This window comes from Oncorhynchus tshawytscha, linkage group LG20 (assembly GCF_018296145.1).
Source record: "Oncorhynchus tshawytscha isolate Ot180627B linkage group LG20, Otsh_v2.0, whole genome shotgun sequence".
Taxonomy (NCBI): domain Eukaryota; kingdom Metazoa; phylum Chordata; class Actinopteri; order Salmoniformes; family Salmonidae; genus Oncorhynchus; species Oncorhynchus tshawytscha.
The window spans coordinates 39,541,045-39,562,502 of NC_056448.1; the positions used below are offsets into that span (position 1 = coordinate 39,541,045).

The window sequence follows — 21,458 nt, forward strand, 5'->3', positions numbered from 1 at the left end:
TGACAGAAGTACATACATTCCTACCTGAAATCTTGATATTCCAGAGAAACGAGTGGGTGGAAAATCAATCACTTTCCAATGTATTGAGCCAAAAGAGAAGTAGCAAACGCACTAACTGTGGAAAGATGGCCGCGTTCTAATGACGTCAGGCATTGCCACGTATTACCAAAGTGGGATGAACAGTCGGCTCGTGTTACTAATCCAATGTTTTCCTTTTTTGTACCCTTTACTGTGTATACTTTACTGTATTTATACTTGGGATATCACTTTTCAACAGTAAACGTTCCAAAATCGCTGGAGGAAGTAAAGTGACAGAACTATTGGTTAAAACTGTAACACCGGTTCTCTGATAGTATGAGTGAGGTATTTCACTATGGGATACGCCTCCAGTTTATTCTTCAGAAGACTTATTACACTACGCCAGCCATGATTGGCTGGACGTCGAGATGTGTGCGTCGGAGAAGGGTGTCCCTCCTACCCTATGCAGCTTCTCTGAGTCATTCAAGAATAAGCCAAACCTCTTCCTCGCTCATCCAAGGAGGGTGTTCTGGTGAAATATCTCACTCATACAATCAGAGAACCGGGGTTACAGTCGTAACATATAGTTCTCTTTCAAGTATTTGTTTTTGTATTTCACTATGGGATATACTGACCTCCGTATTGCCAGATAAGCTTATCCTGACAACTGACTGCCCTTTGATATATATCACACAAATAGGCATTGCACCTCAGAAGATCCTACACGTAAAACAGCATACTCCAGGGTCGGTCCATCACTCAAGGGGGTCCATCACTCAAGGACATGGGGTACTGAAAATGTATATGGTTATATTATGTAAGAACAATGGTGCAACACTAATACAAATATTATTTCATAACAAACACGCTTTGGATTGCAGTCACTGTCCACTGTTCTGAAAACACATCAGTACACTGTTGAATTGTCTCCTTTTCCTAGACCAGGTATTCCCAAACTGGATGCCGCCGGGAGTACGCCAAATAAAAATGTGATTCCCATGTAATTTGTATTTTTTTTGTAACAAAAAATAATCTTCACATTTTCAAACATTCAATTTATATTTTCCAACGGGGCTATACATTTGGGTGAGGTTTATTTCTCACCCGAGGAGCCTCGTTTCACTGCCAAAAATCATGTCAAATACAGGTAGCCTAGTCAAATAATTAACATTCAATCACATTAACCGTGACTCTCTCGCTGGAATTCCACTAACGGTTTGTATGTAGCCAAATGTAGCTGCTGTTCATGTTGGTATCTGTACTGATAGCGCAAAAGCCATGACAGGGAGACATAGTGGAGTGGTAACGCGTGTGCAAATAGTTGCTCCCGACACCACTTGGGTACATTGCAGCATCCACCAAGAGGCTCTTGCTGCTAAGGGAATGCCTGACAGCTTGAAAGACGTTTTGGACACTACAGTGAAAATGGCCCCTGAACTCGTGTATTTTCTGCACTATGCAACGATATGGGCAGCGACCATGTAACGCTTTTACAACATACAGAAGTGCACTGATTATCAAGGGGCAAAGTATTGACACATTTTTTAAAATTGAGAGACTAGCTTAAAGTTTCTTTACTGACCATAATTTTCGCTTGTCTGACTGCTTGCATCATGACGAGTTTCTCACACGACTGGCCTATCTGGGTGATGTTTTTTATTGTCTGAATGATCTGAATCTAGAATTACAGGGACTCTCCGCAACTGTATTCAATGTGCGGGACTAAATTGAGGCTATGATTAAAAAGTTGGAGCTCTTCTCCGTCTGCAGTAACAAGGACAACACACAGGTCTTTCCATCATTGTATGATTTTTTTTGTGTGCAAATTAATTCAAGCTTACAGACAATGTCTAATGTGATATAGTGAAGCACCTGAGTGAGTTGGATGCCCAATTACGCAGGTACTTTCCCCGAAACGGATGACACAAACAACTGGATTCGTTATCCCTTTCATGCCCTGCCCCCAGTCCACTTACCGATATCTGAACAAGAGAGCCTCGTCGAAATTGCAACAAGCGGTTCTGTGAAAATTGAATTTAATCAGAAGCCACTGTCAGATTTCTGGATTGGCTGCGCTCAGAGTATCCTGCCTTGGAAAACCGTGCTGTTAAGACACAGATGCCCTTTGCAAGCATGAACCTATGTGAGAGTGGATTCTCGGTCCCTCACTGGCATGAGAACTAAATACAGGCACATACTGTGTGTGGAAAATGATTTAAGACTGAGACTTTCTCCAATACAACCCAACATTGCAGAGTTATGTGCATCCTTTCAAGCACACCCACCTCATTAACCTGTGGTAAGTTATTAACTATTTTCAATTAACAAATACGGTTTTATATGTAAGATGGTTAAATAAAGAGCAAAATTATTGATTATTATTATTTGTGCCTTGGTCCTATAAGAGCTCTTTATCACTTCCCACGAGCCGGGTTGTGACAAAAACTAATTCTTATGTTTAATAAATGTGTGTGTGTGGCAGGCTCACAACGATGGCAAAAACAACATTTGAGAGTGCACTGACCCTGGTGCTAGAGAGGGGTACGCAGCTGGAGGTTGAATGTTTGAAGGGGTACGGGACCATTAAAACGTTTGGGAACCACTGCTCTAGTGGAATGAGCCCGTGGGCAGGAGACTCAAAACCCTTACTTGTGTAGGCCAAAGCAATAGCCCCCACTATCCAGTGGCAGAGGCATTGTTTAGTGAGTGCCTTACCTGTGTGAGGTTTTGCCCAGGAAACAAAACTGCAGAATTGATTCATATGTAGTTTTCCATTTTATTTTGGTAAATTAGTTGCAAGCTTGAAGATGTAAAATGCATGACCTAGCCCAGGGCCACGTTCAGTTGCCAAACGTTCTTGAACGTTGCAGATAGAAATGTGATGAATAGAGCTGATGTGATTTCTTATTCTACATGTCAGAGACATGTTTGTTCTACATAGAAATAGGCTATCTGAACGTTCCAAAACGGTCTGCTCTATCTTGGGATGTCCATACTCCATTGAAGTTGACATTTAAGGGGTTAAGTAAGAGTTAAGGTAGGGTAGCAGTGCTGTGGTCGAGTCACTTAAACTCAAGTCCCAAGTCTCCTGTGCTTGAGTGGAGTCACTAGTCCCTATGGCTGAAATCAAGTCTAAGACCATTGAGTTACGAGTCCATCAATTTAGAGCAGGTCTTTATTATGCAATTGTTTCTAGTCACCACCATGGCAGTAAATCGCCACTCCTTAATGAAAAATCTCACCTAACTTACTATTCATCACTACCTCACAAGTTATACTCAATATCTGTGCTTAAATACTTACACTGAACAAAAATATAAACACAACAGGCAAAAACTTAGTTCATATAAGGAAATCAGTCAATTTAAATAAATTCATTAGGCCCTAATCTATGGATTTCACATGACTGGGAATACAGATATGCATCTGTTGGTCATAGATACCTTATATTTAAAAAAAAAGGTGGGGGCGTTGATCAGAACTAGTCCGTATAAACCACCATTTGCCTCATGCAGCGCCACACATCTCCTTTACATACAGTTGATCAGGCTGTTGATTGTGGCCTGTGGAATGTTGTGCCACACTTCTTCAAAGGCTCTGTGAAGTTGCTGAATATTGTCTGGATACTGGAACACACTGTCATACACATCGAGCCAGAGCATCCCAAACTGCTTAAAACTTCTTATGGCTGGGGGCAGTATTGAGTAGCTTGGATGAATAAGGTGCCCAGAGTAAACTGCCTGCTACTCAGGCCCAGTTGCTAATATATGCATATTATTAGTATATGTGGATAGAAAACACTCTGAAGTTTCTAAAACTGTTTGAATGATGTCTGTGAGTATAACATAACTCATAAGGCATGCAAAACCTGAGAAAAAATCCAACCAGGAATTGGGAAATCTGAGGTTTGTAGTTTTTCAACTCTTTGCCTATCGAATATAAAGTGTCTATCGGGTAAAATTACACTTCCTAAGGCTTCCACTAGATGTCAACAGTCTTTAGAACCTTGTTTGATGCTTCTACTGTGATGGAGGGGGGAATTGGAGCGCGTTCACATGAGAGTTAGCTTGAGTTCCTTTGGATTTCTGAAGACAAAGGAATTCTCCGGTTGGAACATTATTGAAGATTTATGTTAAAAACATCCTAAAGATTGATTCTGTACTTCGTTTGACATGTTTCTACGGACTGTAACGGAACATTTTGACTTTTCGTCTGGCCTGCGCGTCATGAATTTGGATAACTGGGCTAAACGCGCAAACAAAAAGGAGGTTTTTGGGCATAAATTATGGACTTTATCGAACAAATCAAACATTTATTGTGGAACTGGGATTCATCAAAGGTAAGTGAATATTTATAATGTTATTTCTGACTTTGTTGACTCCACAACATGGTGGATATCTGTATGGCTTGATTTGTTGTCTGAATGCTGAACTCAGATTATTGCATGGTGTGCTTTTTCAGTAAAGCTTTTTTGAAATCTGACACAGCGTTTGCATTTTTAAGGAGAAGTGTATCTATAATTCCATGCATAATAGTTGTCTTTTATCAATGTTTATTATGATTATTTCTGTAAATTGATGTTGCTCTCTGCAAAATCACCTGATGTTTTGGAATTACTAAACATGCGCCAATGTAAACTCAGATTTTTGTATATAAATATGACCTTTATCGAAAAAAACATACATGTATTGTGTAACATGAAGTCCTATGAGTGTCATCTGATGAAGATCATCAAAGGTTAGTGATGAATTTTATCTCTATTTCTGCTTTTTGTGACTCCTCTCTTTGGCTGGAAAAATTGTGTTTTTCTGTGACTAGATGCAGACCTAACATAATCGTTTGGTGTGCTTTCGTCGTAAAGCCTTTTTGAAATCGGACACTGTGGTGGGATTAACAACAAGTTTATCTTTAAAATGGTGTAAAATACTTCTATGTTTGAGGAATTTTAATTATGATATTTCTGTTGTTTTGAATTTGGCGCCCTGCACTTTCACTGGCTGTTGTCATATCGATCCTGTTAGCAGGATTCAAGCATTAAGAAGTTTTAATGGGTGACATGTCTGGTGAGTATGCAGTCCCTGGAAGAACTGGAAGATTTTCAGCTTCCAGGAATTGTGTACAGATCCTTACGACATGGGGCCGTGCATTATCATGATGAAACATGAGGTGATGGCGGCGGATGAAAGGCACAACAATCGGTTTCAGGATCTTGTCACGGTATCTCTGTGCATTCAAATTGCCATCGATAAAATGCAATTGTGTTCGTTGTCCGTAGCTTATGCCTGCCCATACCATAACCCCAACGCCACCATGGAGCACTCTGTTCACAATGTTGACATCAGTAAACCGCTCACCCACATGACACCATGCATGCTGTCTACCATCTGCCTGGTACAGTTGAAACCATGATTCATCTGTGAAGAGCACACTTCTCCAGCATGCCAGTGGCAATCGAAGTTGTGCATTTACCCACTGAAGTCAGTTACGACTCCAAACTGCAGTCAGGTCAAGACCCTGGTAAGAACAACGAGCATGCAGATGAGCTTCCCTGAGACAATTTCTGACAGTTTGTGCCGAAATTCTTCAGTTATGAAAACCCACAGTTTCATCAGCTGTCCAGGTTGTTGGTCTCAGACGATCTCGCAGGTGAAGAAGCTGGATGTGGAGGTCCTGGGCTGGCGTGGTTAAACGTGGTCTTCGGTTGTGAGGCCAGTTTGACATACTGCCAAATTCTCTAAAACGATGTTGGATGTGGCTTATGGTAGAGAAATGAACATTCAATTCTCTGGCAACAGCTCTGGTGGACATTCCTGCAGTCACCATGCTAACTACATGCTCCCGCAAAAGTTGAGACATCTGTGGCATTGTGTTGCCAGACAAAACTGCACATTTTAGAGGGGCCTTTTATTGTCCCCAGCACCTGTGTACTGATCAGCTTCTTGATATGCCACACATGTCAGGTGGATGGATTATCTTGACTTGGTTAGAAATGCTCTCTAATAGGGAAGTAAACACATTTGAGCACAACATTTGAGAGAAATACGTTTTTTGTGCGAATGGAACATTTTGGGAACGTTTTATTTCAGCTCATGAAACATGGGACTTTACGGGTTGCTTTTTAAATGTTTGTTCATTGTATTTACTACACAAGTCAAACTCTCAGCTACTTATCTGTAATCACCTACTGATATTTGTGTAGTTATTTTTTATAGCAAACTGAATACTAAAGGTTGACTTGTCAGATTCTGGCTATGGGATGCAGGATTGAAAGTGGGAGGAAGATGAAATTCAAAGACAGACTACTTTTCTATAGTTAAGGGGAGCGAGAGACAAATAGCTAGACTGTTGCTTTACTATTAAACTCAATACTAATATTGTTTTCAATTTCGTAAAGAAGTTCCTGTTTCTCAACCAGGCAAAGCAAAATAGTAAGCTGGAGACTGGTGGTTGCGGGGAAGTGTATGCTATGATTGGAGGCGGCGCCGGAACATAGCCCCCCCCCCCCTCTTGCAGCTTATCATAGGCTAAGTGTGCCTTCCTACTGCTAGAAAACAGAACCCTCGTTGCTCTGGGCACCTAGTGCTGCTAATATTCTGCTTATCGTAACCTATCCAGTCCAAGTACAAATACAAATACAAGTCACGAGAAGGCAACTCCAAGTCACCAATGGTTGGGTCCAAGTAGAGTCACAAGTCATGAAAATCGGGACTCGGGTAGAGGTTAAGGTTAGGACCTCCTGAGGATCCCAGATAGCACTGACCTTTCAAAAACAGTACAATATTGGGTTAGAAACTCTGTAATTGCATCCTGTGTCCCCAGGTGATGACATCTTCATCACTTCTCACTTTTTTTGTTAGCCTATGCATCATTCATTTATGTGCCATGAACGCAGGTCACATTTTTGTCATTTTATTGAAAAGCATTTGCAAATACAGTACATGGATCCTATTAAAAAACAAAAAAGAGACAAAATGCAATATTTAGCATGTATAACAAGTGGTATTAAAATTAAATCCTTGTCATGAGATTTCTTTGGGGAGGAAAACTAAGTGTGAAACTCTTAGAAAAAGTCTAAGTAGAATAGGGTGATTGAAAACAAACGAGCAAAAATATGTGTATATACATTTAGATTTACACGTGTCCAATTTCAATAGCCTACATTTTCAATAACACTAATCCTGAATTGTATTGTTTTTTAGTGACATGTTATTTATAACGCATTATAAACAATTAATGGTATAAAAACAATATATTGTTTAAGTGACTAGAGTTTTGTCAGCCTTCAAGAAACCAATGTCAAGCCACTGTCAAACTGTCATGTTGTTTCCTTGTGAAACTTGTAATTTGTAAGAGAACAGGGATTTAATTATTATGGAATTCTTTGTAATGAAAATAATTTAGTGAAATATAGTCTTATCTACAGTTTGATATTTATGCTATTCTGATTGGACCTCAAAGAACGGAGCACAGGGTGTGATATATTAATAACATACAAAAAGGAAGGCATGGTGTGTTGTTGATTTATTTTTTTACATCAACACCAAACATCACTTCTCGTTTTCAAGTGATTACAGCTATATACATCATTTTTGTACAAATACATTTCATATCTGGCTCAGAATAGTTTAAGACTTGTGGCTGTCTTTTAGGCCATTCATAATGCGTGAAAAGACATGCAGAATACACAAAGAGTTCTAAATCTAATGTTGAACAAATACAGTATTTATGGAAATATAGGCCTATACAGTATTTTCTGGAAATGTAGGCTTATACAGTATTTCATGTGAATCTTGAATTTGTCTCATTATATTGTTTTTTTGATAAGGTCTTTCATTTCATTGCGATGCAAAAGTCCAGCTTATGCATTATTACTACAAATTATTTATTATTTAATTTTTTTTTTAAATGATACTGAGCCCTTTTAATTGCACTGCATAAAAGTTCAATTACTATTACATATTTTAACAACAGAGTACATCATATTAATAGTTTTCCTGTTCTAAATTTGATTAAAAGTCTAAACACAATTTCACAGGTAATTGCCAATGAACTCATAGTCTATCTAATTATCTAATATTGGAGATATTTAATAATCTGGAGATATTTTAGTGGTCCTCCTTCAACATGCCTTCATAACCAGGAATAAAACCCCGCTCTTTTTCACAATTGAATTGACATAATGCTGACATGGAATGTTACGGTGTTCTGCAGTCAGTTGTATGACCTTCCAGGAGGTTATAACAGGCTTTATGTAATTCTTATGAAGTGTCATGAAAGAATTATGGCAATACATTTAAACTTGTTCTCACAACAGTAACTGACACAACTCTGCTTATAGTAATAGACCTCAAACTGTGTGATTGAATGCTTGCCACAATTCAACTATTTGCTCATAATCCACCACTAAAAGAGCAAAAGGAACTTAAAAGAAAAGCTTTACTTTGACTTACTATGGCACTTAAACCTTTGGTTACTTTAGTATTGATGTCAGACTAAAAAAAGATTAAGATTTGTCAACAACAATAACAGTTACATTGTCTAACAAACAAACAACAATGCTCAATCGTACAGTACTAATAACAAAAAACAAAGGGGGGAAAAAAATAAGGGAAAAAATGGCTAAAATACTGGTAACTGGTTAATTAGCGGATTCCTAATACTGTTAAAGTTCACTTTCATCGTTACAATAATACATTGAGGTTTGTTTTGTATGCTATAGATTTTAAAAGGCAGGTGATGAGTCCCCGGTGATTGAAATTATTTACTGAACACTTCATATAGGAAAATCTGTCAAAAGCTGTATATCAATATTACTCAAGCACCTCAAAAAACCAAACTTTTCACAAATAACAGTCATGTCTACATTGATAAAGAAAATTGTGAATGTGACACTTGAGGCAACATAAGAGTTCCTCTCTCCGAAAAAAAAAACGTGATTAAGAATGATTATAGTGATAATAAAAAAACAAATGCAAGAAAACAATGGTGCAGCGAATGAGCATACAGTATGCCAGCAAATGAGGAGCATTCATTAGCTGAGCCATGGGTAGAGGGGGTGGGGTCCTTGTTGAGTCTCTGGAAGCACATTCGCTTGTCCAACTCCTAGTGGCGGGATTCTCTGGTAGCTCATTCGCTGTCTAGTTCCTTGTGGGGTGACGGGGGGCTGTCCCGCGTGGGCAGGAGATCATAGTGACAGGGGATGTGGCTGTTTTTTGGTAGGTCGTACGGGTCCTGGCCAAAGGGGCCGTGACCGTTGCTGTTCCCAGGTGAGTGGATGGCGTTGACAGTGGGTTCTTGAAATGCAAGCATTTTCAGATACTGTTAGCAACATTGCAATGACACAATTTTTTTCAAACTTTGGGAATATTAATTTAATTTGAATTTGTCTAACAGTATCACCCCCTCCCACATTTTTTTTTACCAGACAGGACCTTCAATGGTCATAATGGATAGGTATAGGTTAAAAATAAGAGAAACAAAAATCCTACTCACCGACTTCGTAGACGTTCTTATTTGTGGGACTAGTGTTGTTGATTTCAGCATAGGGCGAGTCTCGCCGTGCGGGTGACTTCATCTCAACGTAGCCGCACTCTACTTTGGGCATCAGGAGGGGTGGGTCCTTGATTGTGGCGTAGGGATTCTCTGAGCTGTTGAGGGAACAGGAGCTGGCGTGATAGGGCGTTCCCTTCACCAGGTCTGAGTGACAGAGAAAAAGTCAGATACGAAATTCAAACTGACCAACCTGTGTTTTATTATATACAGTATATGATATACAGTAATAAGAGCCTACCTCTCAGGGATTTCCCCATGTATCGTCGGTCCACTCCATAAGCTCCTGGTACAATAAAGAATGATATGAAAAATATATAAGTACATTATAATGATACGTAAAGCATTAAAACCACTCACTTTAAAATATGTGTGAAATATGCTTGTCTGTCTGTGTGTGTGCGTGTATAGTGTCCTGGTGTGTGTGATCTCACCCAGCTCGTTAAAGCAGCCCCCCTGTTTCCAGTCGGCAGGCAGGGTTCCAGTGTGGTCCGCTATGGGAAGCCTCTTCCTCTGGTCCACGTTCTTCAGGTTCACAAACAACTGGTTGTTCTTAGCCTTAAGTACATCCCAGAACACCATGGTTATGGTAATGATCCAGGCTTTTAACACTTTATATGGAATTACTGATAATTATTGTTAGCTGTATGCTTTTGTTGTGGAAAAATGCTATTACCTTCATATATACAGTACCATAAGTATTAGTATGCAAGTTTCAAGATTTTTTATTGTCATGTGCTGTGCAGTTTTTTTATATGAAGTACAGTGAAATGCCTGTCTTACTTGCTCTTTCTCAACAATGCAGTAATACTGTATCTTATGTAGCCCTTTCCTGTAGTCAATGACCAAAAGTGATCTCTTTGGCCTCATGGGTGAAATGTTATTAATCTTTTTCATAATGAATAAATATACTTTTTTTTTTAAACAAAGAAAATACAGTGTTTCTATGTCAAACAGTTTTGTTATATTTCAGTCTTCTGTGATGTATATAAAGTGTAATATTGGGATGCAAACTCAAAATTGATTATACATTTCAACTCTCTATCTGACACGGTACAGGTGTTTTCTTTTCTTAAGCCCATAACCATGTGTGTGAAGTATATACTTTTGTTTCATAGTAGATTTGTTTAAGGTACCAAGACTGTGGCCCTGATTCAGCCCACAGCAGTAAAAGGTTTTAAAGTTGGAAAAACAACTATCATCTCTATGATTCCATCAAATAACATTGAAAATCGATTTATTTTTTACCTAGCGCTTTTCACACCTCATGAAAATGTAGTTCAATAGGGAGGGTTTGTAAATGGTATACTAAGGGAATTGGCAAACTCAGTGCACAGTTAAATGGCAAATTTACCATCAAGCTAAGCTCTTTATCACAAGTCCATTAAAAAGGGGTCTTACCTTTCCGTAGGGTAGGTTGTTGACATGTGGGGGACTAGTGCACTGGGTCAGAGTGTGGTAACTGGGGTTAGAGAAGTAGTTGCTGTTGGGATGTCTGTTGGGATGTCTGGGTGTCTGACTCGTTTGTGGGTGCGCTGCATCTGAAAGACCGAGATAGACTGCTTACTTAAGTCAGACCTAAAAACCATTTCATCACATGTATAGCCACATTAGAATACATGCTAGTAAGGGGAAGTGGCTATTCATTTCTGTTGCAACTGCAGTAGGAATTTGAAAAAAAAAGGCTATTTTAAATGTGAACTGAGCAGGGACAAAAAAATATTTTCACAGTACTGTCATAGTGATATAACTTGACCACAGGATAAAAGTATATGCAACTGAATTGAAAATATAGATAAAAGATGAGGCTATAGTACCGCCAAATCACTAGGGCAATGGTGCCTATACTTACCGGCGATGGCGTAGTCGGCGGCGACGCGGATGGTGGGTGTGTAGGTGACAGCAGGCATAGTGGTCTCCTTGCCCTTCTGCTTCTTCCTGTACACAATGAAGAGGAGGAGAAGGAACAGCACCAACAACACCAGGATGATGATGCCCGCAATGACGCCGATCTGGTAGGAGTCCACAGGCACTGCAGCGCTAGTCAGGCTGTTGGAGTTTCCCACGATCACCACCCCAGCTATGGAAGAAGGATTAAGTTAGGTCTAGGACATATTCAATTCAACTAACTCAACTTTATTCATCCCCTCAGAAGCTATTGTTAGAGTGCAGGTGCCCTAATGCTACTTATCTTACTCTTACAGATTTGCAAGGGGACACTAACAAGGGCCTAGTGGTAGGGGCTAAGGATCAGTTTGGTATTGGGCCAGTATATTGATATTGTTCTTTGAGCAGCAATTACGTGTCTGAGTCTGATCCCAAAGGTGTCAGGTTTGAATCACGCCTCGGGACCTTGCACCACCAAATAAACACCACATTGGTGTCAGCAGTAGGATTCAAAACCATCTTATCAGTGCCAGGTTTGTTCTAATATGTAACGGTCTTCACCTTGGTCACACCTCACCCCCTTCCAGCCGGGGTTGCAGTAGCAAGTACCCGTCATGTGGTCACAGGTGGAGTTGTTCAGACAGTCGCAAACCTGACGACAGCCGTAACCATAGGAACCAGGGGGGCATTCTGGGAGCAAGCAAGGTAATCGACAAGCATATTACAATCAACGTTACTCATTTATTCTTTAACCATGCATTACTGATGTACAACACTGTACAGGAGAACTTGTCATGCTTCTCTGAGTTGGAGTCAACATCACTACAATGCCAGTTCATTTAGGAGAATAATTTTAACATTAAGAGACAACTATTTACATTATGAGTATATTTCAATAGCATGATTTTTGACCCCAGCTCTCACTCCTATCATGTGTATCCTGTGTTCTGTAGTTATTCTGATGACACATAAACTCACTTTGCTCACAGTGGCGTCCCATGAAGCCGGTCCGGCAGGTACAATGGCCAGAGATGTGGTCACAGTCGGCTCCGTTCTTACATTGGCAGGTCTGGGAACAGTCCTTACCATAGAAGCCCAATGGACAGCCTGCAATGGATTCATATACTATCAGTCTTAGGTCAGCATTTGATTGAAGTGTGGTCACATACAGCCTGTTATGAAATATATTTTTTACACAGGATCTAAATACAAAGTTTTATGACAGTGTGTCATGATGAGGTGGGCAGTGCTAGATGGGGTGTGTACTTGTGTGTGTGTGTGTGACTCACGTTGTGTACAGTAGAGGCCCGTCCAGCCCGGGGTACACTTGCACTCCCCATCATAGGCACTGCAGTAGGCCCCGTTGTGACAGTTACATGTGTGGATACAGTTGGGCCCCCACTGACCAGGGGGACAAGCTGAAAGACAAGGACAACAACCACAGTATGAGCCTGGGGACGATGTTACAGTACACTAAAAGATGTTTACAGAAAACACTATACAGAGTGGGGATTGAAAGCAGCAAGAATTCTGGTTTTACTTCCTCTTTATTCAGTAACTAATCTATAATTGGGAAAACCAGGGGGTGTGAACTGTCTTGCTAACCAATGACAATATTTGAGCCACTGAGCAACGAAGAACCAGGACGAATAGAAAACCAGCGGACCCTAGGCATTAAAAAGACATCTCCTGAACCAAAAAGACATCTCCTGAACTTGTGCTCATAGGGTAAGGACTAGGAATGAACCACAGAAGTATTTATATGGGCTGAAAATCCATGTATCATAAACCAACACCAGAGGGAGCCATAGTACATCAATCCCCAGACTGTTAGCCACACTACTACACCCAATAGTGCCCTATTACAAACAGAAAATGTTCTCCCTCAGAATGTCTTCCCAGGAATTCGTCCTGGAAAGTCCATGATGTAACATTATGCTGGGCGAAAGTTATCGGGCTACACGAGAGGTCGGCGTCAATACTACTCGACACTCAGAATGCGAAGCATGTCGCCACACATCTGTGATGATGAGGCAGCCCATGCAGGGTATCCCAGGGTCCTTTAAGATTGTGTTGAGTTAGGGGGTCATGCAGAGATCAATAGGGGTCATGAGAGTTCAAAAGGGGTCACGGAGGTCTCCTCACTTGGCAGTAACGTGAGCCAGGCCGAGGGGCTAGCAAATGTCAGCGCCTTAGATAATGGTGTCAGAGACCGGTAAATCTAATGTGGAGAGTGTCTCGCTCAAAACACGTTCAGAGTCAAGGGTCGCAGTAAGTAGCACCTGTGGTCTGTCTTAATGGGCATTAATGGAGCTAGGAAGACTAGTGAAGCTGACGAGGGGCTTGTCAAGTAGATTAGCAGAGATGGTAAATGTGTACAAAATGGAAGTGTTAAAAGTGTTTTTGGTGTAATTAATCTAATGGTTTTGTAATTTGAGACGTTTTGCTAAATTTAATAATTTTCTGTTATACAAAATTATGACTTTCAGGACTTCTGACATGACTTGGTACAACAAAGCAGGGAAATACTGGATTATGATTTGTTCTTTAGCATGGAATGTTATCCAGATTCTAAGGATAGGATATACAATACATTCAACATATTCTGGCATATTCTACCAATCCTAAGAAACAAACCTAATCCACAAAATAAATAAGTTAATGTCAGTTCCATATTAAATCTAAGAAAACAATAGGATATCTCTCCATCTCTCCAAAATTGAATTTCAACTAATTTGCTGAATTGACCTAACTAAATAAGATGAACTCTACCACTCTGGGGATGCAGATAGACAGGGTCACACAGGCTTTTTACAAGACATTTCTGTGCCGAAACCGAGCCAAGCCAAGCTGTAACGAGCTGTGGTGAACATCCTGTATAGTTTCTTCAACAATGCTAAAAGGACATTATGAGGAAACGTGAACCAGGTTGGTTCAGAATGGCACAATAGTGTGAAAAGTCCTTTGAGAGTTCTCACGTTGTGAACAGTCGCTTCCAATCCAGCCGGGGTAACACTGGCACGAGCCGTCGATGGGGTTACAGGTTCCGTTGTTGGTACAGGTGCACCCCCACGCACAGTTCTTCCCAAACCTACCACTGGGGCACACTGGGGGAGGAGGGCAAGAGAGAGTGAGACACAACCTTTAAATCAACAAGTGAGCCAACAACCCCTACTGGACAAAGAAGAGTCAATGCTATTTTTCATAGCGGAGAGTTACGCCATATAACATTAATGAATAACTCTTGTGGCAATGTTTTCATATCACTATAATACACATTAATTATCCCAGTCTATCAGGTAAGTAGCCTTATGAAGGAAATAATTAATAAAAAAAATAATTGATGGAAATGACTTGGATAAAGCACTCGGACACAGTGTTGCATGTACTGAAAAAGGTGTCATACAAGGTTATGTTTGAGTGTCATACCGGGTAACACTCACCTTCATTACAGAGGGCTCCCTTGAACCCTGGGAGGCAGTCACACTGGCCAGAGACATGGTGGCAAGGTCCAATGCTGTGGACACACTGGGGACAGGCCTGGCTGCAGCGGTGGCCATAGTAGCCTGGTGAACAGACTGGAAGGACAGGTTGAGAATAATGAGTCAGACTTAAGAGTGAGACACATACTGACTTGAGATATTCACTGAATGTAACTGTAGCATGAATCACGCATTGATGTCAATGGAAGGATTTAGGACATTTCTAGTACAAAATGGTTGCTGCATATCACCAAGCTGGGTGCCAGGTGGACAGGGTGAGTTACCCCTCTATCGGGTTGCAAAATTCCAGTAACTTCACAAGATTCCCAGGTTTTCCAGAAATCCCGGTTGGAAGATTACCAGAATATGGTAAAAATAAGCAGGAACTCCAGGAATCCACCAACCGGCATTTCTGGAAAATCTGGACATTTTGGGAACATATTTATAAGTGCTATATTTACACTGAGTGTACAAAACATTAGGAACACCTTCCTAATATTGAGTTGCACCTCCTTTTGCCCTCAGAACAGCCTCAATTTGCCGGGGCATGGACTCTACAAGGTGTGGAAAGCATTCTACAGGGTGCTGACTCCAATACTGACTCCAATGCTTCCCACAGTTGTGTCAAGTTGGCTGAATGTCCTTTGGGTGGTGGACCATTCTTGATACACATGGGAAACTGTTGTGCATGAATAACCAAGCAGCGCTGCAGTTCTTGACACACTCAAACTGGTGTGCCTGGCACCTATTACCATACCCTGTTCAAAGGCACTTATATCTTTTGTCTTGCCCATTCACCCTCTGAATGGCACACACACACAATCCATGTCTCAATTGTCTCAAGCCTTAAAAATCCTTCTTTAACCTGTCTCCTCCTCTTCATCTACACTGATTGAAGTGGATTTAACAAGTGACATCAATAAGGGATCATAGCTTTCACCTCGATTCAACTGGTCAGTTTATGTAATGGAAAGAGCAATGTTTTCCTAATGTTTTGTACACTCAGTGTATGTACAGTACCAGTCAAAAGGTTGGACACACCTACTCATTCAAGGGTTTTTCTTCATTTTTTTACTATTTTCTACATTGTAGAATAATACCAACCAATAATCACACCAACTCCTCCTGCAGTTAACTCTAATGAACTTATCTTCTGCAGCAGAGGTAACTCTGGGTCTTCCTTTCCTGTGGCGGTCCTCATGAGAGACAGTTAACTCTAATGAACTTATCTTCTGCAGCAGAGGTAACTCTGGGTCTTCCTTTCCTGTGGCGGTCCTCATGAGAGACAGTTAACTCTAATGAACTTATCTTCTGCAGCAGAGGTAACTCTGGGTCTTCCTTTCCTGTGGCGGTCCTCATGAGAGACAGTTAACTCTAATGAACTTATCTTCTGCAGCAGAGGTAACTCTGGGTCTTCCTTTCCTGTGGCGTTTTTTTTGCAACTGTACTTGAAACTTTCAAAGTTCTTGACATTTTCCAGATTGACTGACCTTCGTGTCTTAAAGTAACGATGGACTGTCGTTTCCTTTGCTTATTTGAGCTGTTCTTGTCATAATGCGGACTTGGTCTTTTACCAAATCTTCTGTATACCACCCTGTACTCCACAAATGAACTTTTAACAAGACACACCTGTTAATTGGAATGCATTTCAGGTGACTATCTCATGAAGCTGGTTGCAAAGTTGTTATCAAGGCAAAGGGTGGCTACTTTGAAGAATCTAAAATATATTTTGATTTATTTAAAACTTTTTTGGTTACTCCATGATTCCATATCTGTTATTTCATAGTTTTGGTGTCTTCACTATTATTCTACAATGTAGAAAATAGTATAAATAAAGAAAAATCCTGGAATGAGTAGGTGTATCCAAACTTCTGACTGGTACTATATGTTTATAATAACAATACTAATAATTTGGCTTATCTTTGTCCTATTTCAGACTTGTACAAGTGTGTAATATAGCCATGTGTGAATTGTTTTTTGCATATACCAACTCCCCCTTTGACACCTTCTGAGAGTGGGGTCATGGCCAGGGTCAAACTTGTCCTTTGATAAGTTGTGAAACGTTCTATATAAATCCAACACAATCAGATACAATATGAGCCATTAACACAATAATTGGTCAGATATGAAATACTCACTGCGCTGGCAGGTGGTTCCCCGAAACCCAGGCGCACACTCACAGGTGCCCTCGTCAGGAGAACAGGAGGCCCCGTTCTTACAGTTGCAAGGGAGGGAACAGTTTGGCCCCCAGCGGCCCTCGGCACACACACTGTCACAGTGGATACCTGGAAACACACACACTGTCACAGTGGATACCTGGGAACACACTGTCACAGTGGATACCTCGGAACACACACACCGTCACAGTGGATACCTCGGAACACACTGTCACAGTGGATACCACGGAACACACTTTCACAGTGGATACCTCGGAACACACTTTCACAGTGGATACCTCGGAACACACTTTCACAGTGGATACCTCGGAACACACACACCGTCACAGTGGATACCTCGGAACACACTGTCACAGTGGATACCACGGAACACACACACTGTCACAGTGGATACCTCGGAACACACTGTCACAGTGGGAGTGGATACCTCGGAACACACTTTCACAGTGGATACCTCGGAACACACACACACACTTTCACAGTGGATACCTCGGAACACACTTTCACAGTGGATACCACGGAACACACTTTCACAGTGGATACCTGGGAACACACTTTCACAGTGGATACCTCGGAACACACCGTCACAGTGGATACCACGGAACACACTTTCACAGTGGATACCTGGGAACACACTTTCACAGTGGATACCTCGGAACACACTGTCACAGTGGATACCTCGAAACACACTGTCACAGTGGATACCTCGGAACACACTTTCACAGTGGATACCTGGGAACACAAACAACGTAGGGCTCACGCAAACAAGTCCACACAGGTCTGTCTCCGATTGACGTCAAGGCAATGCATCGCAGTGCTAGAGGCGTCACTACAGACCCGGGTTTGATTCCAGGCTATGTCGCAGCAGGGAGACCCATGAGGCAGCGGGGAGACCCATGAGGCGGCGCACAATTGGCCCAGTGTCGTCCAGGTTAGGGGAGGGTTTGGCCGGCCAGGAGGTCTTGTCCCGCCACGCTCTAGCGACTCCTTGAGGCGGCCCGGGTGCATGCACACTGACTTTGGTCGCCAGTGTTTCCGGGGAACAGTGTTTCCTCTGACACATTGGTGCGGCTGGCTTCCGGGTTAAGAAGCAGTGCGGCTTGGTAGGGTCATGTTTCAGAGGACACATGGCTCTTGACCTTTACCTCTCCCGAGTCCATATGGGAGTTGCAGTGACAAGACAAGACTGTAACTACCAATTGGATATTAGGAAATTATTAGTAATACAAAATAATTATTTGCTGTATTTGTGGGAAAGTCCAAGTTTCCTGTGTTTATCTCAACTCTGAATCAGAGAACATCTATAAAGCCTTCATATACTATAAGAATTTGGGTCTGACTTAGGTGTTGTTAAGAAATTGTAAGGCCATCAAAAAACATACGGAAGGAGGGAGGGCTGTTCAACTCCTGGTCTAAGTACGGGTGGCTGGTAGTAGGAATGGGTGTGACAGCTAGGAGGGGCCTCACTATCTTCCTGGTGGGTGTGAGCTGGAGAGGGGGTGTTGGGATGGGATGGACAGCTGTATGGGGAGGGAAATGGGTACTTAAGGTCTTCCACAACCTTTTTTGTGCCTGTGACCCACCACATAAGCAAAGCTCATGTTTCTAGCATTAACCCAGTCTTTAACTGCAAGTGGGACTTTACCCATTGTTGATGAGTCACTGGTCTCTTATCTTACTGTTTATTTCTATCCAGTTGCATAGTAACTTTAACCCTACCTATATGTGCATATCTATATCAATTACCTTGTAACTGAACATCGACTCGGTACTGGTACCCCGTGTATATAGCCAAGTTATTGTTACTAATTTTGTATTTATTCCTTGTCTGAATTTTTTTTTCATGAAATTAAAAATGTTTTTTTTTCTGCATTGTTGGGAAGGGCCGTGAGTATGTTTTGGATATTCAATAATAAAAAAATAAAAAGGGTCGTAAGTAAGCATTTCACTGTTACTCTACACCTGTTGTCAACAACGCATTTGACAAATAAAATGTGATTTGAGTTGACAATGGCAGCATCACTATAGGTAGCATCAGTATAGGTAGCATCAGTATCAGTTGGACAACACATAGCATACAAGGGTGAGGGTTAACTAACTCTACACTATAGCCCAAGGTTCTATTCATTCACACAATCACACCGTAGCGAAACATTTTGCAATAGAAAACAAAAACAATTTCAGTCCCTTTTCTTCCATTTAAGCGCCTAATGAATACGACCCAGCTGAAGAAGGCTTGGTATTGTAAATCTGCTAATTACAGGGATTGATTTCCAGATTGCTGCAGGGTTTAATACCAGACGGCAGCCTCTTAAAGGAAAACTCCACCCAATAACTATCTTTTGGCATTTGTTTCATTAGTCCATTGTTGGCATAGACCCAAATTGTTTTGCTTCTCAGCAATCAAGTTTTCAAGACGTATAACTTTCAAAATACAGAAATCATCCCTGTATGATGCATTTAGCATCATATGATATAAAATGCATCATACGGGGATGGTTTCTGTCAATACCATCTTACTGGCAAAGCTCCACACACAAACACAATAGTACCAGGGTCTCCAATGCAGCAACTTTCCATTTGTGATGTATTACATTTACCAAATGTGGCTATTTGATTGGACTAGGGCCCTCAGTCTTTCCCAACCAAGTGCCCTGACAAGGAAATCATCTGGGCATTAGTTGTAGGCTATAATAAGGCCCAGTCTTGGTAACGTCTCATTGTTTTTTAGTAAACAGAGGTAGCACACCTGAAGTAATGTTAAATCATAGGCTTAGCAAAAACTGAAGTAGAAAGGGTGAAGGGACTCCCACACACGGTGCATTCTACTTGCAAATAGAAATTCAAGTGTAATGTTTTGGTCACATACATGTAGTAGACCTCAGTCGTTCAATTTCACGAACAACATCTACAAGTGAATTGCTCTAATGGTTTATTAACATTAAGCCTGTCAAAAAAACATGACATCTTTGTACCATATCAAACTTCAAACTCTTTTGATGGTCTACATTACTTTAACTTTTGGCTGGTGACACAGAAGCAGCCCTGTGCCAAATGAGTAATATGATTCAATTTGCCAGCAATTTGTCCGCAAGTCGTTTTAACCTGCAATGCTTCTCACATTCTCTGTCTCTATCGAGCAAGCCATTTTAAAGCAGAAAAAAAAACACACCAAGATTTGTATCTCTAGGACTTAGCAGGAATGACACTAAGTTAACTTTTTCCTCCTGAGAACATGAAATAGAAAGGTGAGACAAACCATACGGCCCTTTGTTATTGTCCAAGGGGATTGGTTTCAGACTATGACAATATGGGCCATACAAGAGCAGCACACAAGACTGTCTGGGCACTGTGCCTCTTGGTGGATAAAGAGAACGCTTCAATGGGGAGATTGGACACTATAGAGTTTCCCAATTACATTGTCTTCCCCCCTGAATCACTTCAACAAAGGCATGGGCAAAGCATGTTGAGCGTGTTTATGAAAAAAGAGACAGTTCTCAAACTTTTAAGTGTAAACGCATGTAATATGAGAGAGATATTAACTTGGAGTTGGCAGGACAAGCTGTGACAAAAAACTTGTTTTCCTCTGTTGGAAATTGAACCGTATCTGAGAACCAGGGAGTTCTCCCCCTCCTTCCTCTTCCCTGACTCACTCTGTTTTTTCTCACTCCCTCTGCCACCTCTCTCTTCCTCTCTCCGTCTTTTTGCCACCTCTCTCTTCGTCTCCCTCACATCTCTCTCTCTCTTCACTCTTTTCCTCTTTCCCTTCCCTCTCTGTGTCAAAGGCTTTCTCCCCCTCTATGTTTCCCTTACCCCTCTTTTCTCATCTCCCTCTGTTTTCTCCCTCTTTCTCTCTCTAGCTTTCTCTGCCTCACTTTCTCTCTCCCTCCCTCCCCGCCTCTCTTTCTCCCTTTTCTCTCTCTATCTCTTTCTCTCTGGGTTGTTTTGATGCTCTCCCCTTTTCCTCCATCCCACCCCTCACTTTCTCTCCCTCTCTCTCTGGGATGTTTTGATGCTCAGGGGGTGATAGGCAACAGTGTGATGGAGTGCGGTGCCCAGGCTGGGGACAAAGGGCTCATTGAGGGGCTGTGTGCGCGTTGCTAGGCGATGGCGGAATGCTGGCGATAAATGTCCGGCTAAGTAGCTTGGAAGAAATGCCGCAGTTTTTAAAGGTCTGACATCAGTATGCTGTGTAGGTATGGACCTACACAAAACACGGGAGAAGAGAGGGAAAGATAGGAGACTTACTGGTGACACAGTTTTTGGGCCATGCTTACAGGTCAAATCATCCAGAGGCAGGTGGTATAGTCGTACAACTACTTTTAACAGTGGTTTAAATTTGAGG

The 21,458-nt window shown here is 41.4% G+C and overlaps 2 protein-coding genes across 3 annotated transcripts in view; both read right to left on the bottom strand.

Moving 5' to 3' along the window:
* The window catches only part of prrc1 (proline-rich coiled-coil 1), a 34,263-nt gene extending 33,909 nt beyond the window's left edge, over nucleotides 1-354 (bottom strand). The window contains exon 1 of one of the 2 annotated variants that reach the window (XM_024381563.2): nucleotides 17-354. The gene's annotated coding sequence lies outside the window, so the exon portion shown is untranslated. The remainder of the gene's footprint in view (nucleotides 1-16) is intronic. The other variant, XM_024381562.2, reaches the window with a different exon arrangement.
* Nucleotides 355-6,911: 6,557 nt separating this feature from the next.
* The window catches only part of megf10 (multiple EGF-like-domains 10), a 95,609-nt gene continuing 81,062 nt past the window's right edge, over nucleotides 6,912-21,458 (bottom strand). Inside the window, exons 14-25 of the mRNA XM_024381561.1 lie at nucleotides 17,075-17,221; nucleotides 14,898-15,032; nucleotides 14,433-14,561; nucleotides 12,744-12,872; nucleotides 12,433-12,561; nucleotides 12,016-12,144; nucleotides 11,420-11,647; nucleotides 10,969-11,108; nucleotides 10,002-10,125; nucleotides 9,809-9,853; nucleotides 9,511-9,714; nucleotides 6,912-9,311 (exon numbers count right to left, since the gene is read on the bottom strand). Coding sequence (XP_024237329.1) covers nucleotides 9,145-9,311; nucleotides 9,511-9,714; nucleotides 9,809-9,853; nucleotides 10,002-10,125; nucleotides 10,969-11,108; nucleotides 11,420-11,647; nucleotides 12,016-12,144; nucleotides 12,433-12,561; nucleotides 12,744-12,872; nucleotides 14,433-14,561; nucleotides 14,898-15,032; nucleotides 17,075-17,221 — 1,706 coding nt within the window. The 3' untranslated portion in view covers nucleotides 6,912-9,144. The remainder of the gene's footprint in view (nucleotides 9,312-9,510; nucleotides 9,715-9,808; nucleotides 9,854-10,001; nucleotides 10,126-10,968; nucleotides 11,109-11,419; nucleotides 11,648-12,015; nucleotides 12,145-12,432; nucleotides 12,562-12,743; nucleotides 12,873-14,432; nucleotides 14,562-14,897; nucleotides 15,033-17,074; nucleotides 17,222-21,458) is intronic.